Genomic DNA, 12,401 nt, shown 5'->3' on the forward strand with positions numbered 1-12,401 from the left:
TTATGAAAGAGTTGGCTCTTGAGAGTGACTATAGATTCCCATTTAGGTGGTCACAGGGGGGTTTTGTGTATTTGAGCATATTCATTACTCCAGTTCTGGATTGGCTGTTCAAAGCCAATTTTACTCAATTATTTGAAAAAAATTAAACAAGATCGCCAAAGATGGGAGGCACTTCCAGTCTCATGGTTGGGTCGGATAGCGCTTACTAAGATGAATATTCTCCCTCGTTTGCTATTCCCTATACGGATGCTCCCCCTGATTTTCAATAAACAAACACTCAGGAGACTGAACAGTTGGTTCAGCTCCTTTATCTGGCACCATAAACGGCCCCCCATTAAATTAGCCAAACTGAGTTGCCTCACAGATCGGGGGGAGTAGACCTTCCGGACATTAAAAATTACCAATTAAGCTCATTCTTGACCTACCTAAGTGATTGGGTTTGTGGGGACACTCTTTCAATATGGCTAGATATCGAAATTTCCCAGGCAAGGTGTCCCCTTACCAGTTTGCTGTTTTTGGACAAGGTGAGGACAGTTAGGGAATATTGCCATAACCCAATAGTCATCAATACTGTTAAAGCATGGAGGGCAATTTGGCAGAGGGAAGGTAATATTGGCAAAACATCTTTGTTTACATCTTTTGTGGGTATGCCGAGTTTTCAACCAGGTATGATAGATTCAGGATTTAAACGTTGGGCAGCTAGGGGTATATCTTGTATGGGTGATTTATTTGTGGGAGATGTAATGATGCCCTTCGATCAGTTAGTATGGAAGTACGAGTTACCTAATAGAGACCTCTTTCGTTTTTTTCAAGTTAGGGATTTTATTCAAAAAAAGACTACACTTTTGACTGATCCCTACAAATCTGGCATAGAAAGAGGGGTACTAAAGGCTAAGAGTACACTCTCTGTCAGTACTCTATATCACCAATTGGGGGGTGCCACCTCAGATGAGTCTGATTGACTCTGCAAGATGTGGGAAAGAGAGCTGGGTGTTGAAGTTTCTTCAGAGGCATGGGAGGATATTTGGGAGAATGCAAGGAAGGTATCAATTTGCAATAGGACCCATGCTTTACAGTTGAAGATTCTCCACAGGGTCCACTTAGCCCCAAACCGTTTGTCAAAATTTAAACCAGGGGTATCTTCAGCATGTCCCAAGTGCAAGGTCTGTATGGGTACTCTTACCCACTGTCTTTGGTCTTGTGACAGGCTTCAAACATATTGGAGCGCTGTGGTGGGTGCAATGGAGAGGATTTTAGGTGTAAGGGTGGAGAAGGACCCTATTTCGATCCTTTTGGGCCTACCCATTGTATTTCCTGCAGACTTGCATAAGGAAAAACTTTTCAATATTCTTACATTCTGTGCAAGGAAGAATATCTTGCTAGGTTGGATATCAGAAAAACCCCCAGGCCTGTCGGGTTGGCGGAAAATTGTTATGAAGCATATTCCCCTGGATTTTCTCACAAATATGGTACACCACAAAACTGAGAATTTTTACAAGACATGGCAACCCTTTTTGAAATACCTAGACACAGATTTATCTGCCACACTAACAAGGGCGTTTATATAGCCGTGACGATTGTGTTTCATGAGTCCAATATACAGGGAGGAGGAACTGTGAATGTATGAATGTTTAGTTTGGCTGGGCTGAGTTATTACTATTTATTTGTTTGTTGTTAGGTATTTATTTAGTTAGTTAAATAGCTAGTTTAGGGTTTTTTTAATTTTATACTTCTCTATATATGTTTATACATTCGTATAGGAGGGTGGGTTGGGGAATTTTTTTTATTTTTTGGGTTTAGTTTTGTACTATTTTTGTATTGTTTTGAATTGCATTGTTTTGTATTTGTTGTAATATTTAAAAATCTATTTTTTCTTAATAATAAAAAAAAATTCAGGCATGTACGAACAGAAGAGATTCTTGCTCAGCCATGTGATTGAAAGAAAGTTGGAGCTTCCGCTCTCACTATCACTGCTCCAGACTACAGCAGCCTGTATGTTGTCACAACAATTCAGATTTCTCAAGTGGACAGTAACATAACTAAATAATTTGAACAATTACAGTTTCCTTATGACGTCAGATACAGTATGGATTGTTGCTAAGCATCTGGAGTTCCTATCATTCAGAGGATCATTTTAAAGGATTCCATGTCAAATCTAAATCAACATTTGTCCTTAAGTCATAGTCTGCTACAGAATTGTAGAATGGTTACAACACAGAAGGCCATTCAGCTCTGTTTTCATGCCAGCTCTGTGACAGCAACTAATGTCATTCCACTTCTCACCTTTTCTACATATCTCTGCAGATCTATTCTCCATAGCCAAGTTTGAATCTACCTTCACTGTACATTCAGGCACTGCAGTACAGATACTCACTACTCACTGTGTAAAAACATTTAGAATCATAGAATCCCTTCTGTGTGGAAGCAGACCATTCAGCCCATCAAGTCCACACTGACCCTCTGAAGAGCAACCCAACCAGCCATAACCCCCTTCCCTATACCTGTAAACCTGCATTTCCATGGCTAATCCATGGACACTATGGGTAATTTAGCATGGCTAATCCATCTAACCTGCACTGTAGGAGGAAACCCATACAGTCATGAGGAGAATGTGAAAACTCCACACAAACAGCTGCCTGAGGCTGGAATCAAACCCATGAGGCAGCAGCGCTAACTACTGAGCCACCGTGCTGCCCAACTTTTCTTTATTTTACTGACAGATCTCTTGTCATTCACCCTAAATTAATATCTCCTGTTTCTTGACGCTTCCATCAATAGCAACAGTTTCTTTCCCTGAAGTCTGTCCAGACCACCTCATGATCTTGAACACCTCAATCAAATATCCTTCCAAACTCCTCTGAAAATAGATTCTCCAATTTCATAATTTAAGTCCCTTATTCTGTTCTTGTGAATTGTTCTTGTGAATTGTTTTGTCACCTTTTTTCATGCTTTCACACCCTTTCTAAAGTGTGGTACATAGAATTGAAAGGAAACGCCACTTAATATCAAACCAATGTTTTATAAAGATTCAGAATAATTTCCTTGCTTTTGTACTCTATGCCTCTATTTATATAACCCTGGCATTCCTGTGCCTTAACCAGTTATCTCAATCTCCCTGACACCTTCAATGTCCTGTGCACATTTAGCATCAGGTCCCTCTTCACCCCTTTTTAAATTATATCCTTTTTTATATTGTCTCTCCTTGTTTTCCTTATCAACATGTATCAGTTCACATTTTTCTCCACTAACCTTAGTCTACACTGTTTCACTCACACCATGAACATAGTGCATTACAGCGCAGTACAGGCCCTTCAGCCCTCGATTATGCGCTCACCTGTTAAAATAATCTGAAGGCCATCTATCCTACACTATTCCATTATCATCCATGTGTTTATCCAATGACCATTTAAAGGCCCTTAAAATTGGCGACTCTATTACTGTTGCAGGCAGGGCATTCCTCGTTCTTACTACTCTCTGAGTAAAGAACCTACCTCTGACATTTACCTTATATCCTAGGAAAAAGGCTCTCACCGTCCATCCACCCTAATCCTCTGAACATCTTGTATGTCTCTATTAAGTCACCTCTTCACCTTCTTCTCTCAAACGAAAACAGCCTCAAGTCCCTCAACCTTTCCTCCATACCAGGCAACATGCTGGTAAATCTCCTCTGCACCCTTTCCAATGCTTCAGATCCTTCCTATAATGTGGCAACCAAAACTGTACACAATACTCCAAGTGCAGCTGCACCAGAGTCTTTTACGGCTGCAACATGATCTCATGGCTCCAAAACTCAATCCTTCTACCAATAAAACCTACCATAGTGTACGCTGGTGCCCGAAATTAAGATCCCACCCACCCCCAACAGAATTCAAAATGGTACACTTGTTATTGAAGGGGACAGCCATATGGGATCCCTGCACTGTCTGCCTTTTCCCTTTCTGTCCCCAGCCTGTTTGTCCAATATGTGCAGGAAAGTTTGCTGACACAGTTTGTGTATACTGGATTAGTGGTGCTCACTTGTGGAAATTTGGTTGGAGAAATAGCTGATGTGGTTTAATCAGTACAAAGTGTGTGGTGATGCATCTTGGGAGGTCAAATAAGAGGAAAGTATACAATAAATGGCAGGACCTTAAGAACATTGATATGCAGAGGGATCTTGAAGTACAAGTCCAAAGCTCCCTGAAAATGGCAATACCAAATGGATAAGATGGTAAAGAAGGCATATGGTATGCTTGCCTTCATTGGTCAGAGCTTTGGGTGGGTACTCCAGGTTTGGAGTATTGTGTTCACTTCTGGTCACCACAATATAGGAAGGAGGTTGAGGCTTTGGAAAGGGTGTAAAAGTGGTTTACCAGAATGTTGCCTGGATTGGAGTGTATCAACGAAAGGAGATGTTGGACAAACTTGGATAGTTTTTGCTAGAGTGTGGGAGGCTGAGGGCAGCCTGACAAGTGTACAAAATAATAGAGGTGTGTTTGGGGTGGATAGTCAAAGTCTTTTTCCCCAATGTCAAATACTAGGGACTGTAGTTTTAAGGTGAGAGGGGAAAGGTATGTGAGGCAAGTGTTTCTACACAAAGGGTGGTAGGTACCTGGAACACACTAGAAGTGGTAGAAGCAGATACAATTGCGATATTTAAGAGGAATTTAATTCACACACAAACAGACAAGGAATAGAGGGAAATGGACCATTTCCAGGCAGATGGGATTAGTTTAGAATGGCATTATGGTTGGCACGTGGTGGATGGAAGTGCCTATTCCTATGCTGTTCTATGTAATCAGGGAAAAATGTAGCAATAAAACTAAAAAGTCTGCGATGTGACAAAGGATATTAACTTTTTCCACTGCAAATTTGTTTTTTTTGCCCCCTTTTCATGCTTTATGTATGTTTTTTTCCCTAGAGCTTCCTTCTATTTCCTCCTCCGCTTGTTTTAACTTAAACTTTTTCCTCTATTATCTCATTCCACCCACCCCCTGCTCTTAACTCCCATTCTTTTAAACTTCTTCTCTCCCTCGCTGAGTGTGGGGGACTCACCTCAGACTAAAGACGCCCCCGGTTAGTTCCTCCTGTGACCCGCCGTGGTTCAGAGCCATGTCTAACCCTTTCCACTCCGCTTATCTGCGGGGAAGCTTCGGCTCCTTCGCCGCCGACATGAGGAAAATGATCAACGCGCCGGAGATGAGGTGAGAGCGGCCACGGAAAGCAGGACATTCCGGGGATTGGAGGAGTACAATAGGCCCCACACGGACAGCCTTAATTTCGAATTTGAAAATAATAGATTACGGATAATTCTAGGAGGATATGCTTAAAAGTGTCATGATAGCTTGTATTTTGATATAGAATCATTACAGGGAAAAGTTTTCTTTAAAAATACAAATATATATTTTACAAAACTTTTCAGTTATGAATAACCTTAAAATAAAAGCCTGTTTTTCTACACGTATACTTCATAAGTACTTTCATTGGCTGTTTCAGGAATATGCTGGAATCGAGAAAGGATTCTAACGACTTGTAACATTTAATTGATACTTTGTGAACAGCCAAAGGTGCATTACTGGTGTGTCTTGATTGAATGATCTTACTGCTTCGGAGTTGAATTGCTGTAGAGAACTTCTTTCTAAATTCAGCTACAACATCTCACTTTTTGGTGGTCACCGTCTGGTTTTTGAGTCTGGAAATTTCTAAACACGAAAACCAGTGGGGAGTCAGATGATGTAATGAAGAATACCCAAAATTCAACAGTTTGTAAAGTTTCGTGAAATACGTTTAGGTGGTAGCCAAACTCTAAACGGTAGATTCGTGCTTTTTGCTTACCTTTACTAATTTCTAGAAGTGCTGTATGAGTAATGATTTGATTAATGCAGTTTTGCATTTTAAAAAATCCCAAAGGAAGTCTTTTGAGTAGATTGGAACAATCTCAAATTACTGTCCTGACAAATCACTTAGCTTAACCTATTTAATGAAATATCATGTTGCAACAAAAAGTGGCATTTTCTAAACATGAAAGGAAATCATTTACATTCCCATAAAGGCGACAAGGGTATCTTGAAGTCCCCACTAATCGCTAATACATGATGCATTGAATGGTTAGTGGTTGTGGTGGAATCAAGGGAACAACAGCTGATAATTGTAAAATCAGGCACAGTGCACACTACAGTGAGGGATGTGGAATATTTATCTTATTGAAGACCTGCTATTAATGGATGAAATCAGTTGAGGGCTGTGGACACAAAAAATCCAATTAATTCAATTTTTAAGAGAGAAAAGTGAAATGTTGAACTCACCACTGTTTTACTGTAATGGCTGAGGTTGCATTGTCTCAGTGAGCCTTCCTATGTCTGCTGGCAATGAAGAAGTTGCTACTGTAACTGTTACTCCAAAATTTTACCCGTTAGTCTGGAATGCAGGCCTTTCTTTGCCAGAGAAACTTCTGAAAATAACTGCTCACTGCTTCTCTGTTTCCTGTCACTCAGCCAATTCTTGTATGCATTATTTTACCGTCCCCTTTATTCCACAAATTATAAATTTCCTTAAAAGTCTCTTGTCCAACACTATCAAATGCCTTTTAAAGGCCATGTAAATCATATCATAGCATTGCCTTTATTGATCTCTGTTAAATCCTCCTCAAAACTGAACAATATGACTGAAAATAAATCTCCTGGATAAATCATTTGGGAAAATTGCTAATCTATCTCTGTTACCCACCTCTTTGCCCCACCCCCTTTCCCATTCTGCCTCTTGCTGTCCCACTTTTTTCACTATTACTGCCCTTACCCATTTCGGCTGTCTCCCACTCTCCTGCTTTCCTCCTTTTCCAAATTTCCCACTCTCACCATCTCTCCTTTTCTAATGTTAGTCTCTCTCTCTTTATCCATTTCCTCACTCTCATTCCAGGACAGATGATAGAGCCCTTGTTTTTCCAACTGAGTGATACAGGTATTATGTCAATAATCCTGTATTGTATTCTGGGAACTCTAAACAGACCGTTCCAAACAAATGGAAAAGAAAAACTTTGCATCTCAGGTAGACTCTCTATGTGGAAACAATGTTTAGTCCCTATGTGCAGATTCAAACTGGTTTAATTTTCACTGCCAGTTGCCCCTTCCCCCCCCCCCCCCCACATGTTCATTGCAACCCCAGGTCTGACCTTTGTGAGGTGTTCCCTTCAGGTGTATGGCTCATCACTTCAGGCAATTGCAGTCTGCAACAAATCCAGTACATGTGGAAATAACCTGACAACTTTAAGCACATAGTATGTTGAGCTAAACCGAACAAAACAACGTTTCTGAACAGAACCATTCACACACTTACTGGATTTCAATTGTTATCACTTTCAGTGAAACTTGCACTGAAACTTACAGGATGGTCTGGTTGATTTGCTGCTGTCTTTGCCTGGTGCTATAGATAAAAGTGCAAGACTGAGGATGCATTGTATGATTAAGCTTTCCAGTTTAAACATAGTAGTAACATCATCTGGCAGTTTGAGAGGCCTTTACTGAAAGATGATATACTGCACCATGCAGGCTCATGGCACTTTTTAATATATTGCAGTCTAATAATAGCCCTGCACTAAATTACACAAGAACCAGCATTTGGCAAACATTAAATGAGACTGGAAATTAAAATTTCCATTGATACATCTAATTTCTAATCAAAAACAGAGTTACATTAATTAGCCACCTTTTTTAGAAAGTAGCTGAAACAGCATTTGTTTACAACAGGAAATAAGGATATAAGGATAGATAACCTGACGCTATACAAATACACTGTTTCAATCAGAGAAGCAGGCAAAAGTTATCTGCAAAATCCATTGAATTAGAATTCAGCAAAGCAAATTGTAATGATAGCCGAGAGATTCAAGTCTAGATTAGAGTGGTGCTGGAAAAGCACAGCAGGTCAGGCAGCATCCGAGGAGCAGGAAACTCGATGTTTCGGGCAAATTTCAAGTTAATTACCAGCAATGTTTTTGTCAAGTGTGTTGGTGTGGGGGGAATTTCTCTTTTTGCTAACCTCTGACTATTACTTGCCAACATGAAACTGAGTGCCCTTCATGTTAGAGATCACATCCTTCTTCTGGAAGGAAGAGGTTTGATAATTGAATCACCTTTATTCATTTGACAATTATTTTTTGACCCTAATACTTCCTGGCTGTCAAATTTCCAGTGACGTTGCTCACCATTTGAGTGCCATGCTATTATTATCATTAACAACAATAGTAACAACCCACATTTCTATGAAGCTTCTTGTTTGCCACAAGCTATATGTATAATAAGGAGGAACGTGATTTGGATGTGGAAATTGAGAGGAATAGGGAAACAGGAATGGAGACCAGTTGAGGAGGAGCGGTTTGGGGAGATTCTTGAAAGCAAGATGTTCAGAATTGGGAAGATATCTAACGAAGCAAGACTGGCAGCTCATGTTGTGGATATTTATAATGGCCAACTCATCCAAAATTGACTCATAATTCTATTTGCTTCACTTCTGAACCCACAGTAATTACATCTGGTGACTTCCTCATATCATAAGCAACATTTGTACTGTCTTTTAACAGTTGATGTGTTGATGGGAACCATGTTTGGCAAGCCTACCTGCATTCTCTGGTAGGAATTTGTCTTTCTGTTCAATGATCTCTGTGTCTAATGGAGCACCTTCAGACTATCAGTCACCAAAAGAATCTTGGAAGCTGTCCAACCGACATCACATTTAAAGTTATGCGGCTGCTGAGGCACATGAATTAGATTTTATGTGTATACATCATTCAGATCTTTTCCACACACTAACTCCTTTTTAACTTTGGTGCATTCCTGATGATTGCAGCTTTAAGTGAAATAACTTTATGTGAAGCATGATTTCCCATAAAAATCAGGGTTAAAACCAGAGTTGAATTCCCGCGGATGTTTCTTGCCTGAAAAAACCAATGTACGAGTAAGTGTGCATTCTTAACTGAAGTAACTTGCAAAACATAACAGAAACATTGTAAAAATTCAGATTAGACAACATTCACCCATGACTCAAGGATGACTTGCTTTCTGTGTGGCTGCTGAGTACAGTGTGCACACTGTAAACTCTGCCATGTGTGGCAGGTGTTGCTTGGAAAGTCAGTATCTGCTTGTGTTGGTACCTTTCCAGTAACAGTTAATGGTGTTACCGGTTCTTCTGTTCACTCTGGCACTGTGTGCTCTCTTTATGTCATTTCCATGAAGGTTTCCATTACCTCTTCCGTGAGTTAGATGTTCTTGCCAGTTGCTCCCAAAACAAAATGTGAGTGGATTCAGTTTCAATGCAGTCTTCCTCTTCAGCTAGAACTATGTGAAGTTCATGTTTGGCAATTCCACTCCATAGGTTGCAAGAAATTAAACCAAGTCAGCATGATTGACTTTAACTTCCCTTGTCAATGTCATAATGTCATATTAAGCCTCAGGAACAGTGTAATGATTTTCTTCTTGGACACTGACACATTCAGGCCACAATCTCTGCCATACATTGTCCACACATGTTGATGTGACTTCATGCAAAGCTTTACCAGTATTGTTGATGTCTTTGTAGCCATATCAAAATCCCTTAACTGATGATGCTTTCTAACAATTTGTTCCCTTGATGTGTTGAGAAAAGGTACAATGGAGGATTTGAGTGGTGGTCTGGTATTACTCCCTGATCAATGGGCTGTATCAATGAAGTCAAGTGGGTGCGGGAAAAGCAGCTTTACATTTTCAGAGACTTCATCAAGGCTGATGGAAGGATCTACATAGTTATCCAACAGGGGCAAGATGTTAAAGCCAAGAATCTGGCACAATATGCAATCAAACAGGATTGGCATACAGTGAGACATTCCTGAAAAAGTGACCCCATCATCTAGGTTTTCTTTTTGAGTACCAAAAGAGGTATAGATGCTCCTAGGAGTAAGCCCTCAATGCCCTTTGGTGCTTCACTCTGGTACACTACTAAAAGCTTAAGCCTAAAATCTCCTGCAACACTCCATGAGACCATAAGATGTAAGAGCAAAAATTGTCTATTTGGCCCATTGCGTCTGCCTACCATTCGATGAGATCATGATTAAGCAGAAAATCCTCAACTCCATTTTCCTGCTGTATCCCCATAACCCTTGAGCTCCTTACTGATTAAAAATCTGTCTGTCTCAACCTTGAGTATACTTAACGATCCAGCGTCTGCAGCCATCTGTGGTAAAGAATTCCACAGATTGACTACTCTCTGAAGAAGAAATTTCTCCTTATTTTTTGTTTTAAATGTGTGACCCCTCATTCTGAGATGATGCCTTCTGGTCTCTGACAAGGGGAAATGACTTCTCAACTGCCTGAGGTTGGCAGGCATCTACTCTGTCAGGCCCTCTGTGAATGTTATCTACTTCAGTAAAGTCTCCTCTCATTTTCTAAACCCCTACACATACAATACTGACCTACTCAACCTCTCCTTAAAAGAAAATACCTGCATCCCAGGCATCAACCTAGTGAACCTTCCCACTAAGCAGAACTGTCAGGTGATTTTTGGCAGCTTGTACTTATTGACTTTGTCTTCTCTGGCAAAAGGTATGTCTTTTGTGGCATACCTTTTACAAAATAAGGCCTCCCGCTCAACAATACTGTAAACTTGTTTGGCTGAGTAACTACCATCTTCAATGACTGTCTTCAAATGGGAAGGGAATTCATTAAATGCTTTTGCATCAGCACTAGCTGCCTTGCCTGACATTTTAGTGTTGTGTAAACAGGAGTACTTCTTGAAACTGTTGAATGACAGTCTGAGAAGTCTCACCTTACTAATTTTGTTAGGCCTCAAACAGGCTATTGACTTTTTCTTGGATTTCCATCAAATTTAGAGGCACCTGGCACTGGTTTTGATCTTTGATCCAACAAGTCAGATGCTTTCCATGTACTGTCCAGACCCAGCATTTAAAGGTGTAATAAAGAAAGAAAGACTGCAGAAAGCTACAGAGGGATTTGGGCATGAATCTCAAAAAAAAAACTAGCATCCAAGTTTAGTATGTACCAGGGAAACAAATGGAAAATTGGATATTATTTTAAAGGGAATGGTGAATTAAAAATAGAAATTATTTGCTAAAACTACAAGGTATTAGTCAGACCACAGCTGGAATACCATGAACAATTTTAAACAAAGAAAATTACAGCACAGGAACAGGCCCTTCGGCCCTCCAAGCCTGTGCCGATCCAGATCCTCTCTCTAAACCTGTTGGCTATTTTTTAAGGATCTGTATCCCTTTACTCTCTGGATCTGTCTAGATGCACCTTAAATGATGCTATCATGCCTGACACTACTGCCTCTGCTGGCAATGCATTCCAGGCACCCACCACCCTCTACGTAAAAAAACTTTCCATGCATATCTCCCTTAAACTTTTCCTCTCTCACCTTGAACTTGTGACCCCGGTAATTGAATCCCCCATTCTGGAAAAAAGCTTCTTACTATTCACCCTGTCTACCCCTCTCAACCTCCGTCTTTCTAATGAAAATAATCCTAATCTACTCAATCTCTCTTCATCGCTAATGCCTTCCATACCAGGCAACATCCTCTGCACCCTTCCAAAGCATCCACAAATTTTGGTAATGTGGTGACCAGAACTGTGTGCAGTATTCCAAATGTGGCCGAACCAAAGTCTGATACAATCGTAACATGACCTGCCAACTCTTGTACCCAATAGCCTATCTGATGAAGGAAAGCATGTCATATACTTTCTTGACCACTCTATCGACCTGCATTGCCACCTTCAGAGTACAATGGACCTGAACACCTAGATCTCTCTGTACATCGATCTTCCCCAGGGCCTTTCCATTTACTTTATAGTTTGCTCTTGATTTGGAACTTTCAAAATGCATCACCTCACATTTGCCCAGATTGAACTTCATCTGCTACTTCTCTGCTCAACTCTCCAATCTATCTATATTCTGCTGCATTCTCTGACAGACCGCTTCACTGTCTGCTGCTCCACCAATCTTAGTGTCATCAGAAAACTTGCTAATCAGACCACCTATACCTTCTTCCAAATCATTTATGTATATCACAAACAACAGTGGTCCCAGCACAGAACCCTGTGGAACATCACTGGTCACAATTCTCCATTTTGAGAAACTCCCTTCCACTACTACTGTCTGTCTCCTGTTGCCCAGCCAGTTCTCTATCCATCTAGCTAGTACACCCTAGACCCCATGTGACTTCACTTTTTCCATTAGGTGAGGAGGAATTTCTTCTCTCAGAGGGTAGTGAATCTGTAGCATTTTTTACTACAGAAGTCTGTTAAGGCTGGGTCGCTAAGTATATTTGAAGCTGTGCTCAACTGATTTATAATATGGAAGGGAACAATACATTATGGGGGAAGTGGTTTTGAGAGTTACCAGATCCATGATCTCATTGTATGGCAGTGCAGACTTGATGG

At 40.5% G+C, this 12,401-nt stretch overlaps 2 protein-coding genes across 6 annotated transcripts in view; one reads left to right on the top strand and one right to left on the bottom strand.

The window, feature by feature from the left end:
* The window catches only part of dynlt4 (dynein light chain Tctex-type 4), a 29,121-nt gene extending 22,733 nt beyond the window's left edge, over positions 1-6,388 (bottom strand). Inside the window, exons 1-2 of one of the 2 annotated variants that reach the window (XM_087990534.1) lie at positions 6,285-6,362; positions 5,035-5,252 (exon numbers count right to left, since the gene is read on the bottom strand). The gene's annotated coding sequence lies outside the window, so the exon portion shown is untranslated. Of the gene's footprint in view, positions 1-5,034; positions 5,253-6,284 lie in introns of both variants that reach the window. The other variant, XM_043699037.2, reaches the window with a different exon arrangement.
* Positions 4,772-12,401, top strand: part of LOC122554273 (BTB/POZ domain-containing protein 19-like) — a 159,125-nt gene continuing 151,495 nt past the window's right edge. The window contains exon 1 of one of the 4 annotated variants that reach the window (XR_006312954.2): positions 4,772-5,183. Coding sequence is in view for 3 of the 4 variants with exons in the window: in XM_043699030.2 (XP_043554965.2) it covers positions 5,092-5,183 (92 nt within the window). In the remaining variant the exon portion in view is untranslated. The remainder of the gene's footprint in view (positions 5,184-12,401) is intronic. The other 3 variants (XM_043699030.2, XM_087990533.1, XM_043699033.2) reach the window with 3 other exon arrangements.

Source organism: Chiloscyllium plagiosum, unplaced genomic scaffold (genome assembly GCF_037043375.1).
Source record: "Chiloscyllium plagiosum isolate Xiang-an unplaced genomic scaffold, Cpla_swu_hap1 HiC_scaffold_9, whole genome shotgun sequence".
Classification (NCBI taxonomy): domain Eukaryota; kingdom Metazoa; phylum Chordata; class Chondrichthyes; order Orectolobiformes; family Hemiscylliidae; genus Chiloscyllium; species Chiloscyllium plagiosum.